The 10,336-nt window shown below is 45.8% G+C and overlaps 1 protein-coding gene across 1 annotated transcript; it reads left to right on the top strand.

The window, feature by feature from the left end:
- The first annotated feature begins 6,486 nt into the window (after positions 1-6,486).
- Positions 6,487-8,001, top strand: LOC121989683. Its single transcript, XM_042543863.1, has one exon. It carries the CDS (start codon positions 6,711-6,713, stop codon positions 7,788-7,790), a length of 1,080 nt encoding a protein of 359 aa, XP_042399797.1. The 5' UTR covers positions 6,487-6,710; the 3' UTR covers positions 7,791-8,001.
- The last annotated feature ends 2,335 nt before the right edge of the window (positions 8,002-10,336 follow it).

Below are 10,336 nucleotides of genomic sequence, written 5' to 3'. Positions count from 1 at the left end.
CGCCTTTCCATCTGGTGTACGGCGGCGAAGCGGTGATTCCTGTTGAAGTCGGCGTCGAGTCCGCCCGGATCCAGAATTATGATGATGGTAACGCCGAGCGGAGGAACATGGAGCTAGATTTGGTTGACGAGGAGCGAGCCAAGGCGTCCGTCCGGCTGATGGCGTACCGGCAACGGATGAAGCAAAACTACAACCGGCGTATCATCCCCAGGTCTTTCCAGGTAGGTGACCTTGTCTGGAAGAAAGTGAAGCCGGTCGGCGACGTCGGCAAGCTAGAAGCTCCTTGGGCGGGCCCCTTCAAAATCATCGAAAAGCTCCACTCAGGCGCTTATTATTTGGAAGACGAAGACGGACGGCAGCTGGATCGACCGTGGAGCGCAAATCATCTTCAGCCGTACCGAGCTGGGTAAGAGGAAGCCAAAATAATTGAAGGATGGCAAATAGCTTCGCCGAACGGCTGTGTCAAGTTAGCCTTAAAGGCCGTCGAGCTCCGACGTTAAATATCGAGAGACGAGCTGACGTCTATAAACCCTCCGAGCGGAAGACCGTCGAGCTCCGACGTTAAATATCGAGAGACGAGCCGGCGTCTATAAACCCTCCGAGCGGAAGACCGTCGAGCTCCGACGTTAAATATCGAGAGACGAGCCGGCGTCTATAAACCCTCCGAGCGGAAGGTCGTCGAACTCCGACGTTAAAAATCAAGAGACGAGCCGACGTCTATAAATCATCCGAGTGGAAGGTCGTCAAGTGCTGACGGTAAAATTCGACGTTAAAAGGCGAGCGACCGGAGTCTATAAATCCTCCGGACTAATAACTTTCTGCAAGGTCCTACTCGGTTGTAAAGGCCGACCTCTGATCGGTCCCGCCGATAAGGCTAGAATAAAGAAAGCGTGGGTCCGAGCGGCTCCTTTATAAAACGCACTTAGAGTGAGAAAATTAGGACCGACGCAAAAAGTTAAGGATTGGAGGCTGGTCGAACCAACAAATAACAAAGAGAATTCATTTACGCCAAACGATGAATAGACAAAGGTGATAACAACAGTCTTCGCCCCGAACGGCAGGCATACAAAAAATAGCAGAAACTTGAAAGAAATTTTACAAACCCTTCATTCAATATCACCAAAATCAAAGAGAGAATCGGGGATGGAGCCCATCATGACCGCCAGATCTTCGGGGGAATCGCCAGCTCGGTTGGTATGTGGCCCTTGCTCTTCAGATATTCAACTGCCACTTTGATCGCCTCTTCGAAAGTTAAGGACAGCTTGTCGCTGAACTTTTCGCCAAATGCGTCCGAGCAGATGAATGCTTTGCGCGCTTCCGCCAACCGACCGGGCTCCCCATCTTGATATTCTTTAAGAGTGACTCCGGAAGCGTCAAGGGCCGCCTGGAGATCTTGCAAAGCCCCTTCCGCTTTAACCTGGTCGGCCGAGCGGCCCTCCCGTTCAGTCTTGAGCAAGGCGTCTAATTCCTTCACTCGCTGCTCTAGCCCCCGGTTCTCTACCTTCATCATATCCATGTCGTCGATGGCTTGGCGCTTCCGGGTGGTCGCGGTCTTTATCTCTTTATCCCGCTGCTTGACCAAAACCTCGAGTCAAGCCACTTCGCTCGACAAGCCGGAAGACTTACCCCGTTCGGCTTCCAGCAGCTTTTTTGCCTATTCCAGAGCGACCGTTGACTGTCTGCTATCTCCCGCGGCTTTGAGCTTTTTCAGCTCGTCCTCCAGTTCGGCCAGGCGATTGCTGATTGCAATCTGCTCCACCCAATTCTGCAAACGGATAGGAGCAAGTTAGGAACTAAATCCAAATAACTAACATGGCAAAGAACATACCCCTGTCGCCTGTTGTAGATTGTTGTCGCCTAGCTGACTGGGAGTCATCATTGCAATTCGGAGCCGAGCATCCTCCCAGGCTTTGGCAAGAGGACCCGTGAGGGTGATATGCTGCTCGGGGACCACTGGCCGATCAGCAGCCGCCATATATTCCTCCGACGGAAGGCGCAGGACAGTTTTTATCAATCTCGGGCCGCTCGGATCACCCTGGGGCACAGTTGCTTTACCGGACGGCTCACCACTTGAGGAAGGAAGGTCGCCCAATCGCTTAAGGCGACGCATGGTTCGCAGAGGACTGGCGGGCGTCACCTCAGAGGTAGCCCTTGGAGAGCCGCGCGGCGTGGGGGTACTCTCTATAGAGACCGTCCCGGACAGCACTGGTGCTTCATCGCCCCGTTCGGACTACGGTTCATCAGATGGAGTTGGTTGAGAGGCTGGTTCTGGCCGTCTGCGCTTCCGAGTCGCCAGGGGGGCTTCGTCAGCCGAACGCCTCTACCCCGACTTGAGTAGAAGGCTCTATATCGCCCGCAGCCTCGCCGAGAGAGGCAGAAGCGTCTAAGGCTTCGGGGACACTCTGAGTCCCCTCACCCTCTCCGCTGGCCGGACCAGCTAAGTCCAAGCTCCGCTCGGCGACCTCTTTATTCTTGGCCGCCTCGATCTCAGCGGCTCGCAGTTTCAGCCGCTCGGTAGCCTTGGCGCCACATAACTTCGGCTGCGGAAGCAAAGAATAAATTAGTTAGAACAAAAGAAAAGGGACGATAAGAGAACTTACTCATGCTGCAAGGCAGGTCGGCTGGAATGGGGGACAAGCCAAATATATACATCACTCCCGGGAGGAGCAGCTTGTCGATGTGATAGCGCTGGCCGACCAGCCGGTCGGCTGCATGAAGGTAGGCTGGATCACCCCTAAACTTGCCGAGCTCCGATTGCGCTGGCATCGCCGTCTGCCATTTGATTCGGAAGGCCGGTGGCTCGGGGAAGCGCATGTAGAAAAAATGCTCCTTTCAGTGTTTGTTGGAGCTCGACATATTATTAAAAAGGACAAAACCTATCCTCGATTGAAAAACGAAAGTACCCCACTCGGCTTGCTTAGGGTAGTAAAAATAGTGGAAGACTTTGGGGTCTAATGGAATGTCGTTCAGTTTAAAGAGAATTACTACCCCGCTCAGCAGCCTAATGGAGTTCGGGACTAACTGGGCTAGAGGGATGCGAAAATAGTTGCACACTTGTAAGAAAAATTTATGTGGAGGAAAGCGTAGTCCGGCCAAAAATTGGTCCCGGAAGAAAAGAACGATGCCAGGCGGCGGGTTATGAGGCCGGTCGGTAGGGGTGGCTAATACTATGTGGTTGTCGGTCGGCAGGCTGTATGTCCGAGTGAGGCGCAAGGCGTCCTCCTCGTCAAAGCGGCTCTCCATGGTCGTGTACCATAGATCAGGGGCGCCGCTAGTCGGCTGGGAAGTACTGGTCATGGTCGGGGGCAAGGAAGGAACGCGAGATAAAAGGAAAGGGAAATAAAGCAAAGAATGAAGGTGGCAGAATGAAAGAGGCAACCGACAGACAGAAAAGGAGGGAGAAAGCGAGGAAAAGAAGGGCTTACGAGCAACATGATGGTCGCAAGGGGCCTCGGGGTCGTCGGAGAGTTGAGAAGCGAGGTCGCCGGAGAAGATAGAGCAGTAGGGCGTCGGGGATCGATGAAGCAGAAATGCGGCGAAGAAGAGGGGTCGCGAGCTTTATAAAGTCGGCCTTGAGCCGCCTCCACCGTCTGATTCAGGTCGTAAAGAACGATGTCATCATCCAGCTGTTAATTTCAAATGGCGGCTGTCCCATCGGAAGTAAGGCCAGCACCGTACGCTGACGATAGCGGGAGCGCCACGTGTCAACGAGACACAGGGCGCATTTAATGAACGCCTGTCACCGCACGCAACAAGCGTGCAACAAGCGTTAACACCGACCGGTAATAGAGCCGAACGGACTTGACAGGGAATATAAGACGAGCGGATGAGCATTCCTCAACCCGGCCGAGCGGCCTAGTATGGCGGCCCTTGATCGAGTCGACAGTCCAGTCAGTCGGACTCCGCCTCCTTCGACTAGACTTGAAGGGGAGGCGAGTGATCATGTGGCAAGATCGGGGGGCCCTCATAAGGGAAAGGCCGACGACACGTGGAGATCGGCAGTCAATGGAGGGGTCAACCCCCTGTGCTCGAGGAGCGAGCAGGGCATGCCGAGCACCAGGCAATAGCCCTTACCCGAAAGAATAGCCATCCGGCCGGGCGTCAAGGAAGGAAGGAGCACAGAGCCGAGCGGATAATCCGTTCGGCCGCGAGACAACGCACGAAGGAAGGTCGAGCCGTTTGCCCGCTCGGCCAGGGTCTCAGGCGATACGAGCCGAGTGGAAGGACGACCCTCAGTCTTCCCGGACGGGCGACCACCTACGTCGAACTAAAGACGAGCGCTATGGCCGAGCGGCTGGATGGTCGATCCGGGAAGAGGAAGTCAAAGAGTAGGGGACAGTGTGGACGTCATCTCAGTAACCCCTGTTGCTGACAACAGGTATGTTCGAAGACTAAACCATACGCAGTATGGTGTGATCGAATATTCTGCTGTCCCATCAAGGAGACGCTCAGACTGTAGCGGCATGGAGTCAAACATGCTCTTCTGACAAGCCCATGCTGCGGTATGGGGTATGACACGTGTACACCTCGGGTTGTGTGCACCAAGCTCCCGTGGCTCTATATAAACGCCATCAGACTTCATCGGAGGTATGCAATCTGAGATCTTTGGAGCCACCTTCTTGCTATTCGTTTTGCAGACTTGAGCGTCGGAGGGTCGTCGCCGGAAACCCCTTCCCGACCCGACTTCTTTGCAGGATCGCCGGAAGTTCGCACCAGCAGTCGAAGACCCACGTCAGCAACCGGAAAACATCACGTGCCCAGCGTCCGTTGATTCAGCTTTCGGACAGGATCATATATATATATATATATATATATATATATATATATATAAATAAATCATTTTAAAAAATTCGTTAAACTAAACTAATAAAATTTGAACATATGTCTTCAGCTAATATTTTTAAATTTGTTCATAAATAATATTCACCAATAAAATTATTAAATAATATTCATTATTTATATTCATCAATAAAATTCTTATTAATGTGTTAAATAAATAAATAGATAAGTTTAGATTATTAAAATCAAATAAGGGATGAAAATAAATTTACAATGTAAACATTTTAAATAATCAAATAAATTTAAATTGAGAATTCATACAACTAAAGGAATCAAACTCAATCAAACTTGAATCAAGCATAAGGTTCATTAAAAAAAAATCAAATCAAGTTTAAATAATTATTTCTATATTAAAAATAAAATATCGGTAAATTAGAGAAAAATCCCCAATGGTAATCATAACTTTGCATGCAATCCTCATGCCTAAAAAACTTTGTTTCCACTCCCTACATGCAAAGTATTACTTGTTTCAACTCCCTCATGCAAATATTGATACCTAAATTGCCCCTCAAATTTTTTAGGTACAAAAAGTCCAAAATTGAGTACAAAAGTCTGAAAACGAATATAATTCTTCTTAAAGTCAGTATTTTATATTAAAAATCGAGTATATTTTCTATCAAAATTATCTCTCTTATTTTTTAGGTATAAAAAGTCTAAAAATAAATATAATTCCTATTAAATTCAGCACTTTATACTATAATCCAGTACTCTATACTAGGATCGAGTATATTTTCTATTGAAATTAACCCATATTTTTTAGGTACAAAAAGTCAAAAATTGAGTACAAAAATCTGAAAATGAGTATAATTCTTCTTAAAATCAGTACTTTATATTAAAAATCGAGTATATTTTCTATTAAATTCAGCACATTAAACTAAAATCGAATATATTTTGAGATGAAAAAAGAATCGTACTCAATTTAATAGAAAATATACTAGATTCTAATTTAATATACTGAATTTAAGAGAATTTATACTGATTTTTAGACTTTTTGTACCTAAAAATATCATGACAATTAGGTAAATATGTTTGACTGGAGAGTGAAAAAAAAAATTTTTAATAGATAGAAACTACATGTAAAATTATATTTATCAATAGGGAGTGCATGCAAATTTACCCTAAAACGGTAGCTTATATCGACAAAATATCGACACACGATACGTACCTGTATGTTCATTGCCAGGGTAAACATCGAAGTGACGACTCGAATTCACGGGCTGCGTTTCGATACGTGTACGTTTATAAAATACTGTTAATGTCACGCATATCTGTAGTAATCAGCCATGGCGAATTACACTGTTATTCTGATAGAATTTATATCAGTTGCCCCGTTTTTCTAATTTATTTACTCACCTAAATAAAACTATATCTGTCTGCTAATCATTTAGAGGAGCAATTACTTGATTTTATTGCTCCTATAAACATTTATATATTTTTCGTTTTATCTTAATTTATATTTTTATATTGAATTGGTATACAGGACATTTCCTGTTGTTAATTGTCATTTTAATTCATTAAAATGAATATCAGCGGGAAAAACCGAAATTTCCATTTAAACGCTCATCGGATCCGTTCGTCTTCTGCCGTATGAATCGAGACCGTTCATCTGATGCATCGATCCCGTGAAGTTCCATCATCGTCTTCATCGTGATGTTCTGTTCTCGTCTCGCCCCTTTTCGCCCGATTTCGGTCTCGAAATCTAGGGTTAGGGTTGAGATCACAAACTGCGTAAAATTTGGGCGTTTTGTCCGACCGTTAACTTCGATCTTCTTCCCTTTGGACTGTTCTAGGTGTTCGATTTAGTGGCCGATTGCAACGTCGTACTTGCGGCGATCGATTTTGAGGTTCTTGGATTCGTCGCCGGGGAATCGATGAACGACCCGTCGCAGGCGTTGAACCGAAGCTTCGGGATCTGGCCTCCCCCGCGACCGCCGGTGGAGGATCCGATGGGGTTCTCGAATCCTCCCGCCAGGCTTCCTCCGCCCTTCGCCGCACCCGGAGGAGCCATGCCTAGCCGGATGAACTGGAAGGCTAAGAAAGACGCCGACAAACGCAAGATGGCGACGGGCGGCAGCGGTGGAGGCGGAGCGGTCCCCATGGGTGGTGGACTGCCGTCGCTTGGTGGTGTGCCCGCCGGTGGAGGCGTCTCCAGCTACAAACCTCCGACCCTCAACGAGCTCCAGTTCCAGAACCGCGTCAAGGCTCGCAGGTTCTACCAAAAGAAGAAATTTTCGCGCTCCGCCCCCTTCGCCCCCCGCAACACAACCTCCTTCATCATCCGCGCCAAGAAGTCCGGCGGAATCGCGTCGCAGGTCTCCCCGTACCCCGTCACGCCCGCGGTCCTCCCGACCCCCAAGCTCTCTCCCACTCGCGAGGTCCTGGCTGACATGGTCAAGGAGGAGTGGGGCGTTGACGGCTACGGCTCCATGAAAGGGCGGATCCGCCTCCGATCGCCGAGCGGCGGCTACGAGATCCGTCCGTACGGCGGCGGCGGCGAAGATGACCTGGTGGACGAGGAGGGGTCGAGCGAGAGCGACGTGGAGGAGCACCTGGAAGTGGAACGGCGGCTGGACCACGACGTGAGCCGGTTCGAGATGGTCTACCCACGGGAACAGTACGGCCTGGAGTCGGCGGCGGACTTGTTGGAGAGCAGGGTGGACGACCAGGACGCCCGCATCGCGAGGCTGGAGGAGGAGAACCTGACGCTAAAGGAGAGGCTTTTCCTGGTGGAGAGGGAGATGGGCGAGCTGAGGCGGCGGCTGCAGTTGCTCAAGCCTCACGGCGGCCTCCTCGAGAAGGAGCTTAGCGCGAACACTAACGACGATGCGAACAACAACAAGAACAACAACAGCGACAGCGGCAACGCAATGGAGGCGCCTCCGCCGGAAGTTGACGACGACGGCGAGGAGTGCTCGGCCGGGAGCAGCGGCAATCCACACTGGAATGAGTGAGGAGCAACAAGGTACGGTTCCTGCCACTTGTGTGTAAAGTCCTAGTCGCCAAATGCTATAGTAGGATCACAGTCTTGTAGAACTGCAACTGCAACTGCAATCAAAAATCGATCAGATGATTGAAAGACTTTGTGTTCTTGTTTTTTGTTGTTAATTTCTTGTGTGGATTTCAGATTTACTACTCAAATTTCTTCGATATTGAATGTGATAATTGGTATATCAATTTCTTGGTTGAAGAATGTGATGCTTGTTGGCTTTTCAGTTTACTCATCGAGAAATATCTAAATATTTATTTATAAAGAGTAAATTATAATTTTATTTTTAAAGTTCCTCATTTAAATATATAAACATATAATATTGTGTCTTGAGTGATAATAATGTGTAGATTTTTGAAATAATTTTTGAAATTGAAGGAATCATATATAAAATATTAATATTAACAAATTTATTTAAAATAAATCATAGGACGTACTCTCTGCAATTATTGACTCAATGGTTTACTCTCGCTCGGCCCAATTGATGTCGGGCATTCGAAGCCCAGTCCGTTTCAAGTAGGCTAGTTAACAAATAAGATAGATTCCGTAAGATCAGAATCAGCGTTAGTGGTTCAGATATATTTGTATTGCATTATCAAGTTAAACAGAGAGACTATTCTGTGGAAAAGAACGAGAATAAAAACAAACACATGATCCATAATTATGACTTGGCAATTAAAAAATAATTGTAAGCAACTTAATTCTTAATATGCATTGAAGATATCTAATCAATTATCATCTGGTCAAAATAAAAAAAATTTGGTGGCATCTAAACTCTTGTGAAACATGAGAAACAATACCAAAATCAAAGAATTAACCAACCAATATTAGTGGCATGCATATAGAATTTTGGTTGGCATAAGCAGCAATGCAGGATCCCTAGCATAAGAATCTTGAACATGACAAAGGGTAAGTCATGGCAAGAATACAAAATGTCAAAAAAAAAAAAAAAAAAAAAACATAAATGGATAAGTCATTATAATATATTATAGTTATTCACTGTATCAATTGAAGTAATACTAATTCTCACTTATTAAATTTGTTTTTACAGCAGTTATTCCTGGTCTATAATTTGCACATGTAATGCAAACTAAACATAAAATTGAGAATGAAACATCTACACCATGCTATGCCAACTATAAAATAAATATTCTTATTTAATGTTTCATTAGAATCTCCCTACATAGGGATTTCTTGCATGAGGTTTTTGTTGGTCTGAAGTTTCCTAAGAAGTTTAAAGCAAGAATAATGGAGTGCATAACTACCACATCTTTCTCGTTGACCGTCAATGGTAACTTTTGGCCTTTCTAGAGGTGCAAGAGGACTATGACAGAGAGATCCATTATCACCCTACTTATTGTAGGACTGTCGTAGACAGGTTAGAGGAGGATGAATAGCTTACAATTAAAGTTAGAATTTCTCTTATTTTTGAACTAGTAAGGACACACAATTAATTAAAATAAATAAACAAAAAAAAGGACAAGTGAGAGACACAGAAGTTACTTTGTTATAACTTACATGGTTGTTAATCTAAGACAATTGAAATGTCACTAAAAATCTCCTTCGTGAAGGCGGAGTAAATCTTACCAACTTTGAAAGCTCAAAAAGAGTATTGAAAATGATTACTAGTTGTGTTGTTAAACTTCTAGCTCTAGGGTGCTATTTATATTATTCTAGAAAAAGTTACCATTGGCTGATATAGTTTGGAGGCGCCTTTAGGCATTCAAGGCGCCTCTAAGTGGATAAAGTTTTATCCATGTTACAACGACTCTGTTTTGTTGGAGGTGCCTTCAATGTGATTAGAGACGCCTCAGACGCCTTGATTACTGTTCATCTGAGGTGCCTCCAGACAACTAGAGCACCTCATCTCCATCAGAGGCACCTCAATTCCCGAACACGGTAGAAGTGAATCTGACCATCCGAGGCACTTCAAACCTTCAACTCTTCAAATTCAACCTTTTCATCCTTCGCTCACGTGGGTGATGCTCTGGTCATCCGGAGTTGAGCTTACCCAAACCCAACTTCGACCTTCTCCTCGAACAGACTTCCTCCCAGGCTTCTCGTCCCTCGGATACGCCTCCTGTGCCCTTCTTATCTACCGGTGTACTCTTTCGCAGCTCGTCGTCCCTCGAATTCACTTAGCCTATCGACTTCCCTCATTTGCCATCCTTTTTACTCGCTGCATCTTTCGCTCGACTTCATATATTCCTAAGTCGCACACTTAGACACAAGATCTCAAATCTGCAGGACCTAACTTAACTCCTTGACCATATCAAAAGTAATCCGGGGTACTTACAATTTCCCTCTTTTTGATGTGAATTAACCCTAGTTCAAGTTAAGGTAAACAAATAATAAATTTGAATTTAAGACTCATAATTTAAATTTATGCAATTAAGTACAAGACAGAAAATTACAATTAAGAACATTGAATATTTTAAACTCCCCTTAACTTAACTCATCTAATTTCTCCTTCTTTGACCACATAAAAAAAAATAAGGAAAAAAATATACA

The sequence above is a fragment of the Zingiber officinale genome, chromosome 6B, assembly GCF_018446385.1.
Source record: "Zingiber officinale cultivar Zhangliang chromosome 6B, Zo_v1.1, whole genome shotgun sequence".
Classification (NCBI taxonomy): domain Eukaryota; kingdom Viridiplantae; phylum Streptophyta; class Magnoliopsida; order Zingiberales; family Zingiberaceae; genus Zingiber; species Zingiber officinale.
Note: the sequence above shows the minus strand (reverse complement) of the source record. Positions and strands in the feature narration are given on the sequence as shown.

What these genes read in the sequence shown, in the direction of transcription:
- LOC121989683 (XM_042543863.1), top strand. Translation starts at nt 6,711, where the DNA reads ATGAACGACCCGTCGCAGGCGTTGAACCGAAGCTTCGGGATCTGGCCT.